The sequence below is a fragment of the Dreissena polymorpha genome, chromosome 4 (genome assembly GCF_020536995.1).
Source record: "Dreissena polymorpha isolate Duluth1 chromosome 4, UMN_Dpol_1.0, whole genome shotgun sequence".
Taxonomy (NCBI): Eukaryota; Metazoa; Mollusca; class Bivalvia; order Myida; family Dreissenidae; genus Dreissena; species Dreissena polymorpha.
The window spans coordinates 133021595-133043336 of NC_068358.1; the positions used below are offsets into that span (position 1 = coordinate 133021595).

Sequence of the window (21742 nt, forward strand, 5' to 3'; positions counted from 1 at the left end):
ATACAACTTCTTGGTTAAATGTGTTATCAATATTTCAGCACGCATTCTTCACTTGTTATATTTTAATAAAGTAGTCAACCAGGAATTTTGTTAACTGATTGTAACAACTTGTTACTTGGTACAATATTTGCCATGTATTACAACATTTTGGCATTAGGTTTTTTACCACTACTGTAACAAGGTCTTGTTTTATTTGTATTTTAAGTACACTTTGCATGTGTTAAAAAGTTATAAGAGGTTACTGATATAGAAGATTTTCTAAATATGATTAAACTAGTAACTAGTCAGTCTGACCTCCAGTATAGGAAAGTGGCTCTTTAAAATGTTTAAGTAGTAACTTCATACAGGTCTTACGCAAAAATTGCTTTATGAGGTTCAGATATTTTTATACGCCCGTTTTTAAAAACGGAACATATTATAGTTTCACCCTTGATGGGCAACGTCCACAGCAGTGTCCGCTCTCTAATTCAAATAGTTTTCATCTGATCTTCACCAAACTTGGTCAGAAGTTGTGTCTAGACAATATCTAGGTCAAGATTAAATATAAGTCATGCTGGGTCAAAAACTAGGTCACTGGGTCACTTAGTGCATTTCAAGGATTAAGCATGGTGTCCACTCCCTCATTGAAGTAGTTTTCACCCGATCTTCACCAAACTTGGTCAGAAGTTGTGTCTAGATGATATGTAGGTCAAGTTCAAATATGGGTCATGCCGGGTTAAAAACTAGGTCACGAGGTCACTTAGTGCATTTCAAGCATTTAGCATGGTGTCCGCTCTCTAATTAAAGTAGTTTTCATCCGATCTTCACCTAATTTGGTCAGAAGTTGTGTCTGGATGATATGTAGGTTAAGTTCGAATATGGGTCATGCCGGGTCAAAAACGAGGTCACGAGGTTACTTAGTGCATTTCAAGCATTTAGCATGATGTCCGCTCTCTAATTGAAGTAGTTTTCATCCGATCTTCACCTAATTTGGTCAGAAGTTGTGTCTAGATGATATGTAGGTCAAGTTCAAATATGGGTCATGCAGGGTCAAAAATGAGGTCATAAGGTCACTTAGTGCATTTCAAGCATTAAGCATGGTGTCCGCTCTCTAATTGAAGTAGTTTTCATCCGATCTTCACCTAATTTGGTCAGAAGTTTTGTCTAGATGATATGTAGGTCAAGTTCAAATATGGGTCGTGTCGGGTCAAAAACGAGGTCGAGATGTCACATAGTGCATTTCAAGCATATAGCATGGTGTCCGCTCTCTAATTGAAGTAGTTTTAATCTGATCTTAACCGATTTAGTCAGATGTTACGTCTAAATGATATCTAGGTAAAGTTGGAATATGGGTCAGGCCAGGTCAATAACTAGGTCTCGAGGTCACTTAGTGCATTTCAAGCATTGAGCATGGTGTCCAAAACCTTCGAACGGGTGTATCTTGTGACAGTTTGGCACTCTTGTTACTTTTTGTGATGGATTTTTAGGTTTAAAGGTTTATTATTGGTAGATTATCCAACGCCAGTCAGTATCTGCTGTTTTTACAACACCATAATAGAAGACAACATTTTTCTGTGTAGCTGTCTTACCCAGGTTTTGACCTTACTCAACTGTTGTAATTGAACAGTAAAATCTTGAAAAAATTTGAGTAGGCCTGACTGAATCAATTTAATTTTCTTATTTGTGAGATAAAACAAAACCATGCAAAATACAAAACATGCAAAATAATACATTTTTACTCAATTACCGGGTACATTAACCCTTTACCACTTAGATATGTATTTTGACACATTAGTAGTCAAATCATCATCATCAGCGTCAATCCTCTCTGCGCCGTCTGGTGCTTGAGGCGACGTCAAGGGATTGCCACTTTAATCTGTCAGCTGCTGTTGTGGCGGCTGTCTGCAGAGTGAGGCCTCTGTTCTTAAGCTCTTGCTCCACGGTTCGGCGCCACATCTTTTCGGTCGCCTTTTCACGGTTTCTTTTTCCCTGTGGAGTCCATCTAAGTGCAACCCTGGGTAGCGAGTTGGGTAGCATTCAGACTTGGCCTAGCCATCTCTATCTCCTCAAAGCGATGGTCTCAGCGATGCTGTTCGCACCAGCTCTACCATGCAGTTCCACGTTCACTCACCACTTGCGCTAGCTTTCCAGTCTGGTAGAGTGTTCGCACGTTCCAACATCCAACTCTGATCCATCGCTTTGGCGTCAAGAGTTCGGCTATCGGGGTGGAGACGTCCTTGCGGCGTTGATCCCCATCATTCACAAGTCCAGTTGCCTGGTCTGCTTCACTCTCGGCACCGTTTGTCGCTTGTTCCCTTGTTGTCATTTTGGTAGCAAGCATTTTTTCACGGGGTCCAACCCTCCACCTTTTTCAGCACAGGCTTGGAACCGTCCTTGCCGGAGTTAAAAGTTACATAGAAAGTTAAATTTAATTCAAGACCTTTATTACTAAATTCAAGTTTAAAAGGTTTCATTTCCAGCCCTTAATTAGTGATGAGCAGCAAACAGCATAAAACCTGAACAGACTGCGAGTTACTTGCAGGCTGTTCTGGTTTCATGCTGTTTGCACATAGCCATTTTCACTTGGCTTCAAAGTGGGAAACTGGGTTAACAGATATTATTTAATTAAGTTGCATTGTGCTATGTGTGAAGTATAGCTTGAACACAATTCTTATGCTGCATTAGCTCATGTGAAAAATAGGGATGCAGCATTATGTTTTGCAACGATGTAAACTGAGTGTTTGATGTGAAACAGTTTCAGCAACAAAAAAGCTACCGGTAAGGGGCAACAACAGATTCACACTGAACTCTCTTAAGCAATACAATTACTGTGTGCATTTTCATATTTACCACATGTTCAGCGCTTAGAACTTTCATATTTAAAGGCTATGTTCATCTTTTTACCAGAAAAAAGTGACATTACAAAAACCATCTAATTCACAGTGACCAATATATTAAGCATGGTCACGATGATTCATGATAATATAAATAATCTAGTTTTGCAAACCACTAGCACAGGTCATATGCATATGTATTGATAGTTCACATTAGGCCGGTTATTCTGCATTCTATTCTTTTCTGTACATATATAAATTATCAAACGTATCCAATAATGAGAAACAAGACAACAAACTGGTGCAACACTCTGTGATTGATGTGGGTGTGATGCCCAGGAACCTACACCCATGAATATTGATCTCATAACTATAATAACTGCTTAGCTTTTACGAACACAAACCAACATCAACCTTGCAGTATATCTTTTAAACCCTTTCCCACTCAGAAGCAAAGTGAAAATGGCTATGTGTAAATGGCATAAAACCAGAAATGCCTGCGAGTAACTCCCAGTCTGTTCAGGTTTTATGCTGTTTGCTGCTCATCAGTATCTTAGGGTTGGAAATGAAGCCTTTAAAACTTGAATTTAGTAAGAAAGGTCTTTAATTAAATTTTACTTTCTAAGGCACTACAAACAAATCAAAATACGTATTTAAGTGGTAAAGACATGTCTTGCCTGTTGCAAGTTCTTTTTAATTTTGAGTATATGTGGTTTGTTCTGAGAAAACTGGGCTTAATTCATGTGCGTAAAGTGTCGTCCCAGATTAGCCTGTGCAGTCCGCAAAGGCTAATCAGGGACGACACTTAACGCTTTTATGGTATTTTTGGTTTCAAGGAAGTCCCTCCTTACCGAAAATGAAGTTTAGGCGGAAAGTGTCGTCCCTGATTAGCCTTTGCGGGCTGCACAGGCTAATCTGGGACGACACTTTACGCACATGCATTTTGCCCAGTTTTATCAGAACAAGACACATATAGAAATTTATCAATTCATGTCTTTCTTTACCAATCTCAAATTGCATTTTATTTTTTGCATTTCAACGCCTTGTTTTAACTTTTTATTGATAACATCTTATGTCATAAATCTACATTATTTTCTCATTAAGAAGACAGTTTAGAAACTAAGTTGTTTGATTGACAATTGCAATGCATTAATACTCATACATCAATAGAAATAGCAAAAATCAAGGAAAAAAGTTTTTATTTTTATTTCATTTACTCGTGGTACTTTTACTTTAATGTAGATATTAAGGTCTCATTATGATAAAAGAAACCAAATTGAATTGCACAATTTAAATTTACCGGTAAATGAACTTTTGAAATGAAAATATTTTGCATTAATTTTATCCTATTTCATTTGATTGGGTTCTTAATTGCTCATGTGCACTGCTCTTTGAAGCTTACGTCAAGACTGTAAAAGTACATTTGTAATACATGTACAAATATATGTGGCTGCCATTGCTAATTCAGGCCTTATTATATGTGCATAACATCAAGTTGTAATTTTGCATTGTTTATGGGATTCTTGTAAACAAGTGAAAGCTTACTGTCATATTTAAAATGTGTATGGTTTGTAATAATCTGCTTATTTTAAACTTTGTATCATTTGTTAAACTTGGTATGATTTTTAAAACTGTGTTCAATGTGTTTAACTCTGTATGATATGCTTTTGTGAAACATCTTTTTATTAAAATAATTTTCAGTCTTGCTGTACATTGATTGTTGAAATTCAAATGCAGATAATATAAAAGTATGTCATTGGACTTGAAAACAGTGCTGAAATGCTTCACATTGAGTAAAAATAGGTCACGCAGGTCTCCTGAAGTGAGCAAATCATCTCTCCTTATCTGGTGTAACTGAAAAACAAACACTTAATGGTGACACTAGTGTTTGCAGGGTTGACAATTGATAAAGAGAAAACATTTACAAGTATGAACTTGCTCATAATTTAGTCTGATATATGGTCACCCAAAGCTGGTGTGTTTGTCCTTACAAGATTTGTTCAGGCCATTGTTGCATGTGCATTAATGTTTTGCATAGCTGTGAATTGCTGATGCATGTCATGATTTCCGCTGTTCTTACCCCGTTGAAAATTTTCTGTAAACTTAAGATGCTTTAGTCTCAAAAGCAGACTTTTAGGGTTATTACCGTTTACTTATTCGGTGCCTTTTGGTTTCCCCTTAAGTTCATACTGCGATAACTTTATATATTTTTTTTAATGTAACCATTAAGAATCTTTTTGATGGTATAAGTATACATTGAAGCGAGGTTACACCCTATTTTAGTTCTTGTTCATTCAGCATTATTGCTTGTATTGCACTTGAGTAATTCAGCATTGTGCAACTCATCTGATTTGAAGATTACTAGCTATGCATGCATGAGGTCAACATTTTCATTGCTTACTTTCTGGGATACTCACTGTCCAATATTCTCATTTCTTACAGTTACATCACTGCAGTTTGTTCACCAAATATGTATATATTTGTTTCATGTATAATGTTCTTGTAAATAAACAATATTTAATTACAAACAAAAATATCTGTTTAAAAACTAGTCTTATATGTAACTAAACTATTTAGTGCAATTCATTATAATTTATTGCAAATTAGCAAGTATAATATCAGCGTCGTCTAAAATTGTTCAGGACACCAATATTGATAATTTAATTTTTTTTACAGATTTAAACAGTTGTTCTGACCAGTTATTGCCAGTTCAAAAACAAATAGTAGTTTTGGTATTAGCATAATTCACATAAAATAAAAACATACTGCTCACTTTAAATGGAGATGGAAATGCAAATATTTCTTGCTGTAAAGAATTCGTTAAAACAGTGGATATATATTAGCATCTTTTGACACTTAAAGCATATTTTAAGTTTCACAGTTGCTCTATTATGGTTTTCCATTGTTCTAATTTTAGCTCCACACAAGGAAGACACTATATTATGTCCCATTATAACTATAAAAAGTTTGGAATGTTATATTTATAGTTATATTTAAAATTTACATGGAAAGTCATGTGAGGCATAATATTACAAGTTACTAATACTCTAGTGCTTTTCCAACTTTTCAACATTTCCCTTAACTTAGCTGTATGACAATTATAGCTGCTTAAATTGCTCAACATGCATTTTGTCTGGAGATACTGGTTATTAACTAGTTTTTGCAGATGTTCATTTATTATCAGTTATTTTGTGTGCAAACACATTTTGTTTCTGTTCATTATGAAAGAGATACACAGAAGGATTTACTTTATTAACAGTTTAGAAATAAGTTGGACAGTTGTTAATCTTACAGCAGAATTATTTGTTAAAAGGGGGCATACTCTGTTACCCAGTGGTAAATTTTACTGTATTAATACTGGTTGTTTCCCCTGATTTTTATTCAGCACTCCATTGATAAGATGCTTATCTGCGTATTTACGCATTGAAAAATTAGAGAAACGCTTCAAAACTCAGTACGTAATGTTTGGCATTACAAATCTTGGTACGTATTTGTGATCGATTAAAGTTTGTAACCGGTTTAACCAATAATCTAGTTGAGTGTTTAGTGTTAGTTAACATTTAAATCAAAAGTAAGTCAATCAAAAGAACCTTGTTATCAAACTGGCGGGACATAGCGTTCTAAGTTCGAAAAAGGGACGTTTCAAGCAAATACAGTTGCTCTTGCAGGAAATAACTTATATTACAATATGCCATTACGGTAGAAATAAATCGTATGCTGCTTCTAGAATTGATAAAATAATTTTAAGCGATCTAATTGTTGAAGAAGTTTATAGTTAACTTACATAGACCACATGTAGTGTTACTATATTTAAAATATTACAAGCAGTACCATAACTTAGTTTAATTGCGAAATGACGTTCGTGCACTATATGAATACTATATGCGAGAAAGACCCAATCAAGACAGAGATACAACTCATGTAAGTTGAATATTTTCAAGACAGTCTATTAATATCATCATTTAAAATTTATTTTGTTTGCGCCTATTTATAACAAATAATTATAATATTTCTAGATTAAACACGCCATGTACTATGTCAATTTTCTGTAGAAATGGAAAATACCCTTCAAAATTTCTAAATAACCTTTATGGCTGAAACAACTGAGTAAAATACCCTTTAATAATTAGATGTATATCAAGGGGTAAAATACCCTTTAGACTAAATCCTTATCTGGAGCTCTGTTTTTATGCCCCCGGTAGGGTGGCATATAGCAGTTGAACTGTCCGTCAGTCAGTATGTCCGTCTGTCCGAAAAAAACCTAACGTTGGCCATAACTTTTGCAATATTGAAGATAGCAACTTGATATTTGGCATGCATGTGTATATTATGAAGCTGCACATTTTGAGTGGTGGAAGTTCAAGCTGGAGGTCATCCTCCCAGATCAAAGGTCAACAAAAATAAATAAAATTTATTTCAAAGCGGCGCAGTAGGGGGCATTGTGTTTCTGACGAGCACATCTCTTGTTATTTATAAAAAAAACAAAAAAAACAACACCTATATTCAAAATATAATCATTTCGATCACTGTTATTTAATAGAATTGTGGTCCTTTTTTAACAGGAAATTGTGTTTAAAACTTTTACTATGCATCCACCTCTAGCTGTTTATTGGAATAAGAAGTTTCGAACAATTAGTTGTCAATCTTAAAATTACCAGTAATAACTTGAGAACAGTGAATAATAAATCAAACTTCAATCTCTTAAATGTGATTTTATAAGTTTGTTTTTATAGTTTAACATACTCAATCACTTGTTGTTTAAATACCATTATCAAAGTTCATTGCACACATTAATACAAATCTGCAGTTAAGAACATAATTTTATTGTTACAGTGCCAAGAACATATGCCAGGCTTTCATTTTAAACCCCACAGTAAACTAAAACAGTGCCAAATTAGTACTAACTTCACCAGATTTGGTCTAAACTAGATCAAATTAAAGTTTAAAATCAGCTATTGCTTTGTTAATGTTGAAATGCTTCCAATCAGTGAATGAGTCACATGAAACATTGTATTATTTTTGTATTTTTGGAACCCAATCAATGTCACTTGCCATTGCCTTGGCTTTCATAATGCATGTGTGACTCCTACATGACTAGCCCAATTAACTGAGATTATTGTAAAATAATGGTACCGGTACTTATTATAAGTGTTGGAAGAGTAATTGAACAAATTATTATTAATCCCCTCCATAGGCGGAGGGATATTGTTTTGGCGTTGTCTGTATGTCCGTCCGTCTTTCTGTCCGTCCTGAGCCATATCTTGGAAGTGCTTTGGCGGATTTCTTTGGAACTTGGTATAAGTATATATATATAGATAAGAGGATGATGCACGCCAAATGGCATTGTACACCATCTGTTAATAACAGAGTTATGGCCCTTTGTATCTTGAAAAAATTCTTTTTTGAGTGTCAAATATAACACTTTTGTGTCCAGAAGCATATTGGCGGGGGATATGAATTCAACGGATTTGCTTGTTGCCCTTAAAGTATAATAATTTAGATATACAACTTAATATGTCAGTCTGTATTTTATCTATAGCTATGTTATATGAATATTTGAAATATAGGTGATATTTATTACTATTATAATTATTGTTAGGTTTTAATATAAATTCAATATTTGGAGTTCTGTAGTGTTTTTAATATTTCAGTTATTGAAATTATGGCTTCTGGTAAGGTAAATTGTTAAACTGTCAACATTAAATTATTTTTAGAAATAATGAAAACCTTTTAGGAAATCTTGCTTTTAAATTGTATTTCAAACAATTATAATAATCGTCTTATGTTACTATCTATAATTCGCTGTCTGCAATCTGATCTGAGTCTCCAGTTTTCCTGTCAATATTTACATGTCAGCCCCCCTGGACAGACAAGAGAGAGGACCCTCAGTTTTCATGCAAAAGTCAACTATAAAGCTTTTGTAAATAACTGTCTTGAATCAGTATTGTACTGAAACCATACTGTCCTGTCACTCGTAATATTTATTTACAAAAAATCACTGCCAGTTAATGGGTTAATTTCCATATATTATGCAGGTGATGGATTACTTATGGTTTAAACACATATCCTGATTGCATGTTTGTCCACAAAATCAACAATGTCTATATACAAGTGTTGAAGCACAAGCTAACAGGATTAGAGCGTTGACCAGTTTACAACTTTCTTAACTACCCTATTGTTGCCTTGTTGCCATTTAAAAGACACACTTTTGACATTATTGAAGAAGTGTGAAACATTTGGAGCTCCTCCATGACCTTACAGTCAAAATCAGGATTATTTTTGCCTAAGCTCCGCCTACAATTCAAAATCAGCCAATCATTGTTATCAAAGGCAACAGCTTTTTTGGCAGTCAGCCATAACTCGCCTCAGTGCACTAGTAGTGTAGCTTAACAGACCAGTTTAAGATAGCATAGTATCTAATGGTTATAGTAAAACTGTGAAAGGTGTATGGACGTGTGCATGTAAAACTTGATCAAGTTTTGTGAAGATTTAGTTCTGTGTGTGATATTTATTAGGATTTACTTTTTATAATATTAACACAGGATAACATTTGTGAAGAATATTGGTAACTTCAGTGTTATTGGTTTTTGTTACAGAAGTCAGAGAAGACAGCTTAAATAAGTAAAGAAATAACTTCTGTATAGTGACATTAATTTTCAGATCAAGGTGTTTTTAAATGAACTGTTACTGTTTAACAGCGGCCTCTTTTGCTGTAGAAGAATCCCTGCACTAGATTGTTCAATGGAGTAAAAATTTATATCTGATCTGGTGTATAAAAGTAAATAAAATACATCGAAACATACGGTACATGCTGGATTAAAAACATCATAACAGTGATCACATGTATTTCATTTAATGAATAGTGTTTGCTTGTTATATCGGATTTGTTTACTAGAACATAAACAGGACAATCCCTTCACTAAGACGTTTGATGAAGTAACACAGTGCAGGACACATTTGTAGTTCTTTATCTTACATAGAAGGTATGTATATAATTGATGTTTTGAGATGACATTAAGAATTGATTTCATCATCTGTTTGTGTTTTCAATAATGTTTTACCTTTTGACTGAATGTTTTCTATATATTTGAATTGTATTTTTTAACTGGGTTCATATATTCATGGACACATTTTTCAGTTTTTGATGATTTAAGATAAATTACTAATTAAATATCCAGCTTTCTAGTAAAATCAATTTAAATTATCCCTTGATATCCTACTCTAGTTTACTTATACATGTACATTGTCAAAATGGAGAAATACAATAGGTTAAACTGTATATAATCAATAAATGCATTATTGAAAAAACACAATTAATTCTTAGACTGATGTCTTATTCCAATTTCACATATTTATAAGTTTAAATATTTATTTTGTAATTTAAAAATGAAGTAAAATTTGATGACAGAAACCAAATGTGGGACTCAACTTCTTGCATAGTGTCAATGGCTGGTCTAACTTGTCAAGAACCCCTTGTGATGGATGGGCTGTTGACTGGGCTTTGATCGGTCATTAGTCCTAATTGCACCAAATTGCAATTTGTAGCCTTCTTCAATCTACATGTAGCCCCAGTTTGTTTTGTTGACTATGTACAATTTGTTATCATTGACACATGAATTGTCATTGTTGATATTGTTTGATGTGTGTGTTGAAGGTCTTGGGGCCATATGTTTTCTTACATCTTAATTGTAGCTTCTTTAATATGCTATACCCTGCAGGCTTAGTATGCACTGTATGTGACAGTTTGTGGCGACATGGTGTAGGAGTGGCTGTGACCTGATGTATTAAAGGTGAAAGCAGCTGTATGCAAAAAATTACATGTATGTGCATAAAGCAATATTTTAAGTTTCAGGCTATATAAGCTTTTGAAGCTGTCAGATTTACAAACATTTGCAACATTGATTACATTCCTGATGTGTTTATTACATCACATAGTTGTGGGCTATCTCAGGTTGATAATTGATTATGTTCACATCTGGAATATGGTATACATTATTATTATTAATTGAGTACACACATTGCTGATTATATATCAAGGGAAGGTTAAAACAACAGATTGCTAAGAATTTAAATGAAGTTTTTAACTTACTTTTAACTTCATACCCAGGTTTATTACATTATTTGAGCTGTTACAAATTTCAACTTACCGTACATGTACTAGACACATTTTATCATTATATATTTTTGAACAAGTTCTAAACCTTGTTTTTTATCAAAGGTTATAAAAGAAACTTTTGGAGTGTAGATTACTTACTGCTTAATTATACAAATAAAAAAATTGAAATTACAATTGATGTGAATGTAATATTATATAATAATCCCCACGGGTAAAAGGCTCTTGTGTGATTTTTTGTGGGCCCCCCCCCCCCCCCCCCCCGCATCTTGCTTAGCAGCTATATAACACACCTGATTATGTTCACACCTACACACTCGTACACCTCATCTGGCTACTTATCATCTTAACCATGCACACTTGAAGTATGAATCTACACCATATATCATGAGAGTGAACCTCAAGATTTATCATATATTTATATAATAATAACTGACCACATGTAGCCTGCAGTGCCCAAACACTCAGCTGGTGGTCAGATCAGATGTGTTGTTCTGTCTTACTAATAAACCAACCAAGATTAGTCCAGTGTTTATTCTGCAGCCTGTGGTCTGTTTGTTCTACTGGAACATGAAGGCTCTCAAGATGATTGGCATGCAGCCCTAATTTCCCAGCTGATATGTAATCTCTGATAAGAATGCTGGCCAGAGATCTATCTGGTGGCCGAAATCTGGTCAAACAGAATTTACTTGCTGATCTATAGTGTCACCTGAAGTGGGTCTGGTCTGCAGTGTGACACATGAAGTGGCTCTACCCAAGTACATGCAGAAATAAGTATTTGCATTGACTGGATGTGGTGATTATTTGAGAGGCGTTCTAGGAAAATTGGGTTTAATGCATGCATTTTTAGTGTCATCCCGGATTAGCATGTGCAGGCAGTCCACAAAGGCTAATCAGGGATGACACTTTATGCTTTTATGGTATTTTTGATGTAACAGAAGAGTAAATGTGACCCCTAAGTACCAATTTAAACTCCATTTGACTTTCCAAAGAAATTCATTAGCTGTACATTTATTCATTCATCAGGGCCATTATGATCTGATTATTAAATGAGTGTTTAATAGAATGCATCTCCTTGGATAAATTTCCACTTATGGGGGTCAACTTTTTTAAACGGTTATGTAAGGAATATTAAGTAACTGAAGCCCTTTAATCCCCGTAGACCAGATAACACCAGACCACACACAGTTCCTTTAATTAAAAATATATTTTCCATGCTTTTTCTATTGAGATACAAGTCTGTAGTCATGGTCACAGTTTTATATTTGCTGTTATTTCAACTTTTATGTGGACCAGATACAATTATACTGGGCACTTTGATCTTTTATATTGCCACTTTTATTTTTGTTTGGTGTTTAAATATGGAGCCGGAAATCAGAAATTGAATGCAATCATGGATCTATTTGAGAATAAATATCAAAACATTGACAGTCACTGTTTGCACAAACAATGCATAATTGGAGGCATTATGGATTTTTTGTTCTATTACTGTTATTTATACAGTAGAGGGAGCAAAGAGCAGTAAAAAGTATATATTACATCATATATCCCCAGTAACTGTAACTGCTCTATCAACATTGATTTCTGATCATTTACAGTTGATAGGATGTTTTCCTCATCATTACACTGACCATTAATGTGTACAAAGATTAGCCCTGAATAAAGTCCAATAGATTCAAGAGATTAGCCATGGAAAATACACATGTTCCTAATCCCACGTGTCTAGCACAAAATACCGTAAAAAGTTGTGTATAAGGCGCACTTTTTTACCCCAAAATTTCATTTTAAAAACTTGATGCGCGTTATGCACAACTTCAGCCATGCCAAGACATTTTTTCGCTGTCAGTTACCCAGTAGCGGTAATTCGCATCATTCTGTTTTCCGGTGTTTTAACTGTAACTATGTTAATAATAGTGTTATATTGACGATCTGAATAAGATGAACAAACATTATAAAGTTAACATATATATTTTCTATCTTTTTCAGGTACGTACAGAGCATTGAAATCAAATAAATTTGAAGAAGAGAATGAAAAACGAGGAAGCCATTTTTATTTAAATGTTATTGTTTACTTTTCCCACAATATTATACCCTACTGTACTAGGGTTACACAATTTATTTGGGGGCACTTGTCGATTTACAATAGTATGTCGGCAAGGTATTTCCCGATATATTTAAGATTATTTTTCTTGCTTTTCAAATGTGTTAATAAAATTGATGCTGTGTTTGTTTACACTTTTTCATACGTCTTGTCAAGATTGAGGATGTGATTATTGAGCAATTTGCGTCACCTGTCAAGTTTTGTGTAGCTGGGCTATTATCAAAACATGCGAACCGGCAAACGGCTTCACACCTCCATTGTTTGTTTATCGCCGGTAATGTCGTGATGGTGTTGAGAAGTTTGAGTCGTTAAAGTCTCCTGTCAATTTTAGACACTCGAAAAGAACGCATGATATCGGCATTGTAAATAAAACGCGCGGTTGTGAATTAGTCATGCATGAATAACCAGGTGACAATACCAATCAATAATGTCAGTTTCTTAGTTATAACTAATCCATCCGTTATGTGTACTCCACGATAAAATCGTGGACAGTTACTTCGGAGACATATGATGAAAACCGTGATGGTATCCTCGTGGAAAGTGTGCATTTCATGCATAATTCATTTAAATCCAAACATTTATTTTTACGCATAATATGATTTAAAAAAAACACCAACTAGTTGTATCGTTATCGTCTTAAAAATCATTTTTAATTGAAGCAATAAAAGAATAAGTAAGATCGGCAATGTAAATATAACGATTTTCAGTTAGCCTGCGGTACGGAATTTTTCCCCCGATTTTTTTGCTTCAAAAACTTTTTTTCCCGATTTTTTAGCTTTAAAAAGTAGATGCGCGTTATACATAAATGCGCGTTATACACAACGTTTTACGGTATGACCATGTCAGCAAAATATGATATGAATTCAATAAGAAGATTACAAAAAGGGCAACTTTTTACTCCCAAGATTGACTTGATATAATAGTTTGTTGCTGTGGTTCTTTAAAAGGAACGGAGTGACCCTTGATATAATAGTTTGTTGCTGTGGTTCTTTAAAAGGAACGGATTGACCCAGAGGTTACAGGAAATACAATTAAATGAAATTGTCTGAAGCATATGAAAACAGTAAATTTTCTGAGCATGTTTTTGTTTTTATTGTGTATAAAGTAACAGATAAAAAACTATTGTGTGTTAAATTTTGATGTTTAAATCTATATATGTTATTATGTATCGTTGTCTTCATTTTCTTCAACAGTTTTTGATGATGTATTAGCAAACACAGAAGCATTGAAATTTAAAGTAGTGAAAAACCTGAACATTACTCCCATTTTAATTTTGTGACTCATTTTAATACACAAAACATTCACATTTACATTAAAAAAAATCTTTATTTTGATCTGAATATTATGCTTTCTTTTGAATGTCAAACTGTGCCTTCTTCGGGTTTTAAGTGTTGATGGATGGGTTTTATTTGAAACTGCAAGAGTGATGTTTTGTAAACTTCAAAAATATCAGCCAGAACAATATATAAATTCTGCAACGACTGTCATATTCTTGATGTTGAAGGTTAAGCAATATTGTATAAGGATAGATCTATGACATAAAAACTCTGGTTTAAGGGTTTAAGAGCAAGATAAATTGAGTTGTGTTCTGAAAAAACTGGGCAGAATACATGTGCGTAAAGTGATGTATGCCTAAATTGGATTTTTGCTAAGAAGATACTTCATTTAAACGAAAAAAGTCATAAAAGCGGAAAATGTCGTCCCTGATTAGCCTGTGTGGACTGCACAGGCTAATCTGGGACGACATTTACGCACATGCATTAAGCCCAGTTTTCCCAGAACGCGACTCAATTTCTCACTTTCCATTTAAATGTCTCCTGTGTGATATGACTTCTTAGTCAATTAAGTATAACCATTCCTAACTTAGCACAATCTACTGGTTAATAGGCAGGAACAATATTTGATATATAAAAAACCTTATTAAAATGATATCCTCTATGTATTTTAATGCCCCCGGTAGGGTGGCATATAGCAGTTGAACTGTCCGTCTGTCAGTCTGTGTGTCCATCCTTACACTTAAACATTGGCCATAACTTTTGCAAGACAGCAACTTTATATTTGGCATGCATGTGTATCTCATGAAGCTGCACATTTTGAGTGGTGAAAGGTCAAGGGCATCCTTCAAGGTCAAAAGTCATAAAATACAATCTGAGGGAAGTAATATGCTTTAAAAGGGAGATAATTTCTAAACCTGCCAAATGATATATTGAATTTTATTTCAAAGCGGCGCAATAGGGGGCATTGTGTTTCTGACAAACACATTTCTTGTTTTTCTTAATCTTCAGAGATAAGAATGCTATTCAATTATAGCCACTGCATTTTATGTTGGATAGAAACATTTACTTTCATAATTTTGTTTAATATAACTGGTGAAGGTTGAGTTATTGTTTTTCGTATAACTTACAATGATTTCATTCACATTTTGCAGACTGAGCCCGAGGCAGAGTGAATAATGTGGCACATAGCAAGATGCTTGTTGTTGGTCCCTGTGCTGATCTCTTGCGTTGGTTCATTCACCCACACCTGGGTGCCAAAAGCTGTGGTCAAGCATGAAGGTATGTGTTTTAGCTAATTGACCATTGCTCTCACAGACCATGGTTGTGTAATCAATCCTGAATATGTTTTTTCCTCTACATATTTCATCCAGATCAAAAATACAACAATTAACCACATAATGTGAAAATGGGTCTCATACAAGATGCGGCCATCATAGTTCCAGATCAGCCTGCGCAGCCCTGTCTGTCAATGAGGCCATGCTGGTCAGCCATTTTTTTTATGACCCAGGCAATCTTGTAATTTTTGCTTTGGAGACGAGAATATGATAACCTGTGCTTCCAGTATCCTTGCTGATTATTGAACACAGTGTTAATTGCTCCTGCAACCTACTCCACCTCTGCTGTTTCTATTGAGTTGCCTCATATTGGTAATTGCATCTGCATGCCCCTTACGCAAGAAAGGCATATCTGATTTAAATATCTGTTGTTTATTATCCGGTTTCTGCTATTACGATGAAAGCTACGTAGGTTAATTGCTTGGCAAGATAATAAGATCATCTTGGTTGTAAATAATACTGAATTATTGATGTATGATACATGGCCATGCCTTTGTGCAGGTCACACAGTTGGTGTATTGATCCCACTTTCCATCATCATGCAGTTGCCTATTAACTCTTTCAGTGCTGGAACCAAATTTTGAAGGCCTTTGCAAACAGTTTGGATCCAGATGAGACGCCACAGAACATGGCGTCTCATCGGTATCCAAACTGTTTGCTATTCTGATAGTATTCTTTGAAAAAATCGAAGAAAATGCTAATTTTAGAAATTCAGCAGACAACATTTTAGCACACGACAAATTTCCCAGCATGCAAAGGGTTAAGTCACTTAACATTGTTTTCCTTAATGAAATCTTCATACCAACTGCTTTTCATGAATTCTTACTAAATGTTAAATGAAGCTTCAGCTTTAATATGCAAAAAAGTCTTAAATAATTGGTAGTTATAAATCCCTGAAAAAAAAATATTTTCAGCTAAAACCATAGTTTCTTAATGGTAATGCACTGTTTTATGTCACTTTTGTGGTGAACCATTGTGGTTTTATTAATGTCACAGTAGGCAAATAAAATGCATGTACATGAATGTCAAGACTTACGAAATGTGTCAAACTGTTTACGAAAAATGTGTGAAAGTGGAGCTTTCATTTTTTGGAGGTCAAACATTCAAATATTAAAAGGATTTTAACAGATTACATATGGAGGTCATGTACACTATTTGCTCTGTATTGTGTTTGGACATAAAACCTATATAAGCGTTAAATCAGATAAATAATTTTTTGACCAATCAACACATTTTTCAATGCTTGATTTTATAATTTAGCATAATTTAATTTGTATCCATGCTTTCTCACAGAGCTTGGAGTTTTAATTCCCAGGTGCTTAAACTTTTTGCCTTTTTACACTGAAATATGCTTCGTAAAGTAAAACTTCATTTTGCCAAAAAAAGCTTATTATGAATTTGAATAATCAAGCAGTTAAAGCCTTTAGAATGCATCAGTAAGTTTAGGACATAGTGCAAGGTATAAGATAGGCCTTTAAAAGGTGATAGCATGTTTTTGCTCTTGAATAACATAATAAATGAATTCAGTATGCAAATACATCGGGCTGTTTGTGGTAGACAGGCATAGGTATAATTTATGATTGATGTTTGCGTTTTACGTGCGTATGTAGGTAATTTTTTTGGCACAGGTATCCAGTATTTCAACATAAAAACAATATCTTGATAAATCAAGTTCTTAGTTATTGATTGAATTGTATATATATCATTTTCCTTGTAATATCAATTTAAGTGTAATAACATCATTTAATGATTCTTATATAGAAAGATTTTTATCAGACTCCGGTTTCGATTATTTACTGATGATGTCAGAAAGTTGAATGACATTTTCCCATTTTACTACATAGTAAGTGAACACAAGGGACAAAAGAAACCTATTTATCAGGTGTTGTTGTTCGGTTATACTTGCCATTGTTGTCTCTTTGTTAAAACTGTACTGGTTTTCTTTTATGTATCACTTTTCTAAGAGGTCACTGTTCGAAATGAAAATGAACTTGTACATGGGGAAATTTTCTAAAACAAAATAAACAAATGAATTCTAAGGACATTTCATCTTTTGTTTATCATAGTCTAAAGTTTCCAAACCATATTTGACCTATTTTTTATAAAATTTCCTACCATACTTTTCATTTTTAATATCTTGTCCCAATGAAAGTGGAAATATTTATAAATCACAATTACTGTTCTGAATAAATTAATGGTATTTGATTGATTACATTGAACTTGACTCCAGTGAAATTTGGAAAACTGATTCAAAGGTATAATACTTTTAGATATGAACATAAAACAGTCTAGCTCTTTGCCCCATCATTTATTCTGTCACCTCTCTTTGGCAGGCCTACAAAAGGAGGGTTCAACTGCGGCCCCAAAATTTATACCAGATCAATCCCCTTATTCAGATGGGATTCAAGTTTTAAAAGCCCTTATTTCTGTAGGGAGACACATTCCGATTCTTTATGATCTTGCACGTGGCGATTTCTATGATTTTTACACATGGTAAGGTCAGAATGCCTGTAATGTCCCTGAATTTTCATTAAAGCACTGGTCAGTTTGATATCAGATTACTAGTCATCAAGTTTTGATGGCCATATAATTTGATTTTACACATTAATGCCTTTGATACTTGCCCCCAACCTCTGTCGCCAAGAAAACTCAGTGTACATGTCGCAATTTCAAGATGTCTGCCTATCCACAGCATTACACTGTATTTAATTAAGTTTTGCAAGGACTTAAAGTGTCTTTGATCCAATTTTATTAACTATCACTCGCCTTTTCAATAGTTTGTTGCTCAGGTGTTATGTACAGTCAGCACTTAATAGATAGTAGTGGAAGATTTTAACATGATAACATTGAAAAGCATTTGACACTTATGTGCAAGTCCTTAAGTTTAAACCTTATGAAATACCCTTCTATTTCTAGGGAAGAGTTCATTGGTTTATTTGATTAAATGGGATTAACTAAACAAAATGTTTTGCCTTTATATCTACAAGTTTTGTTGCATCACATGCATGAGTAAAGATATTCACTTTACATGATAATGACGTGCAGTGAGTATCATTTAAAGACTTCTATTTTTATATTTTACATGTTATAAAACTTAAATGTCTGTCACATGATAGCAATTACTGATGCCTTAATGTCTGTAACAGCAAAAAAAAAATGGTTTAACAGTATGTAAACCCTTTACCACTTAGATACGTGTGTTCACGCATTTGTAGTCCCTTAGAAAGTCATATTTGATTTTAGACCTTTCTTACTAGATTCAAGTTGTAAAGGCTTCAGCTCCAAACCTTAGATACTGATGAGCAGCAAACAGCATTAAACCTGAACAGACTGCAAGTTATTCGCAGGCTCAGGTCTGGTTTTATGCTGTTTGCACATAGCCATTTTCACTTTGCTTCTGCTTCACTTTGCTTCTGAGTGGGAAAGGGTTAACAGTATGTTCAGGCGAGTCAAAAGCACTTCCATTACATGGCATTTAGTGCAAAAACATTAGAACATGATAGGGCTTTTCTGCAGGATGTATATAAGTTACAAAAAATGAAACAAACGAAAAGCCAAACATTGGAAAACATTTTTATTAAGTCTCTCTGTAGCCAGTTCGGCTGTCATGGACCAGACTGGATAGGCTGAACAGGGCAGGCAGTCGAGATTCTGACAGGTACAAATTGCAAAGTAGCAGTGTGACATAGCTGGAAACCAGGTGGACCAACAAAACCGAGGAGAACTGCCTTAAGGGTGTTGTTTTTTTAGCCACACTGCAAACCGTTATGTGGTCCAGATTGAAGGGTTCAGTTTTACATCTTATAAAACACCTGGTGTATTGTGACTTGTAAGCTAGATTAAGTTTTTATACATGAAGTGGTAATTTGATAATGACTGAATTAGCCTGTGTTGTTTCTGTTTGCCGTTTTTTTTTCCAGAATATTTTGCAAGTCACTGTAGGCCTTTTAGAGAGAGCCATAATTGTTCTTCTGTTTCATTTTCATAAGACAGATATGAGTAAACGTGTGTGAAATTTTATATCTAGCATGGCAATACAAGAAACAAAACAAGTGTTGAAATTTAATGGGAGGCTCTCCCATTGTTTAATTGTCTCTTCACACACGGCTAAGGCCACACTTTTTGGCAGGTAATGTTGATTTTTAATTGGAGTCCTAGGGTCCCAAAATCATTTAATGTATTTGAATGTATTAAATCGATATGGAAGAGGTACATATCAGTGTCTAGTGATTGAGCCTTTAAAACTTCGTACTTCACTGAGTACACACATTAGGGCAATAAATCATGGATATGAGGTGATAAAAATGATAGCAAACTATTTTCTTGCTTCAAATCTAATATTTTGCTTATTAGCAACCATGTGCGTAAATAAATTGATGTTGTAATCTTTCTGGACCAAGTTTCCTCATTTTAATGTCATGTAATGTCCCATGTTAGCTTGATGCACATATTGCTGTGCAATTTCCTGATTATTTAATGTGCAAAGTTTGTTAAACTTTTGGTTAGCAACTCCAATGAGTAATTAAGTTATGATGTCATTAAACCAAATTTAATTTTAGATTCAATATTTTTGGATATAGTAGCTGGGAGGGCGAAAAACAAATGCCAAAGTTTACTTTTTTACTTTATTAATAAAGATTTATGTCTATACTCTTTAAGTAAATGACTTCTGACATTCAGATAAATGTTCATTAATATAGGGTGTGAACATAATGATTATGTCACTGCATGGTTTACTTAGGCTTAAAAGGGCTTAGATGATGCCTCAGGTATAAATTTGTTTTGTAGTAAAAATGGCAATGTACTTTTTTTTCAAGATAATTAAAATATTCAAAGACTTATGATACTTAAAGTTTTTTGGGTTGAATCTTCTTATTTTAATTATATGTTTCACCTTTTCAAAAAAACAAACAGGGTTTTAACTCTTTCAGTGCTGGAACCGAATTTTGAAGGCCTTTGCTAACAGTTTAGATCCAGATGAGACGCCACAGAATGTGGCGTCTCATCTGGATCCAAACTGTTTGCTATTCTGATAGTATTCTTTGAAAAAAAATCAAAGAGAATGCTAATTTTATTATGTGGCGTCTCATCTGGATCCAAACTGTTTGCTATTCTGATAGTATTCTTTGAAAAAAAATAGAATGCTAATTTTAGAAATTCAGCAGTCGACATTTTAACAGACGACAAATTTCCCAGCATGCAAAGGGTTAAGACACTACAATCAGTTCCCTGAGTACTTGGTGTAGTTGGTAAAGAAACATGCAGTTTCAACCCTCCCGGAGAGTCTTGTTTAAGAATCATGCCCCCCCTCCCCTAACAATTGCCCTGCCTTTGTCCAACCCATCATCCAATTGCAGGGTGGCCAGAATATCCCTGTCTGCTCTACTACTTACATGTATATGGTAGTAGCCTTTCAGACATGCATATCTAAAAGGCCATTTCTCACACTATGTATTTCAAAAGTCTGTGTTATTTGTATTTCTTTGCTTTAGATAATGAGACAACTTGTGGTGTGAGCGTTTAGTGAGTCATGATAAGGCGATAGCAACCTTAAATGTGGGACAAAATGTGTGCATGCATTGATCATGCTACATTTGGTATGAACATGCCTCTGTAGAAACGATCTGGTTATCAAAAATTACAATTCAGCTTAATTATTCTTTTGAAAGTACTGTAACTCATTAACAATAGACAATGAGATTTATACATGGGCAGACATGTTACAAAAATGATGAAAGTTGTTACTTGTAAATGCATTTTTGAGTTTTCATTAATAAAGTGTAATATATTTTCTTCAAGAAAACTTAGTGTTTTGTTTATCAAGTTCTATAATAATAGGTCACTTTGTTTGATGCTCTTTCCTTTTCTTTAATATCAATTGAAGGTTCTATTGTTAAGTCACTTCCTTTGGCAACATCATTCATTACAAGAACAGATGTTCAGGGAGCAACTTACAGAAATTCTCCATTACAGATGTGTAAGAATTTTAACATTTCCATTTATAGCCAGGAGCCAATTTCTTCCAAATCTGTTACATCTCAGAGCTTATACCCAGTATTTCTTTAGAAAATGGTGCCTGCAAGCTTTTGGGTGACTCAGCTCAT

The 21742-nt window shown here is 34.2% G+C and overlaps 1 protein-coding gene across 1 annotated transcript in view; it reads left to right on the plus strand.

The window, feature by feature from the left end:
- The first annotated feature begins 9160 nt into the window (after window positions 1-9160).
- The window catches only part of LOC127878803 (semaphorin-1A-like), a 55308-nt gene continuing 42726 nt past the window's right edge, over window positions 9161-21742 (plus strand). Inside the window, exons 1-2 of the mRNA XM_052425331.1 lie at window positions 9161-9796; window positions 15456-15582. Of these exons, the coding sequence (XP_052281291.1) occupies window positions 15480-15582 (103 nt within the window). The 5' untranslated portion in view covers window positions 9161-9796; window positions 15456-15479. The remainder of the gene's footprint in view (window positions 9797-15455; window positions 15583-21742) is intronic.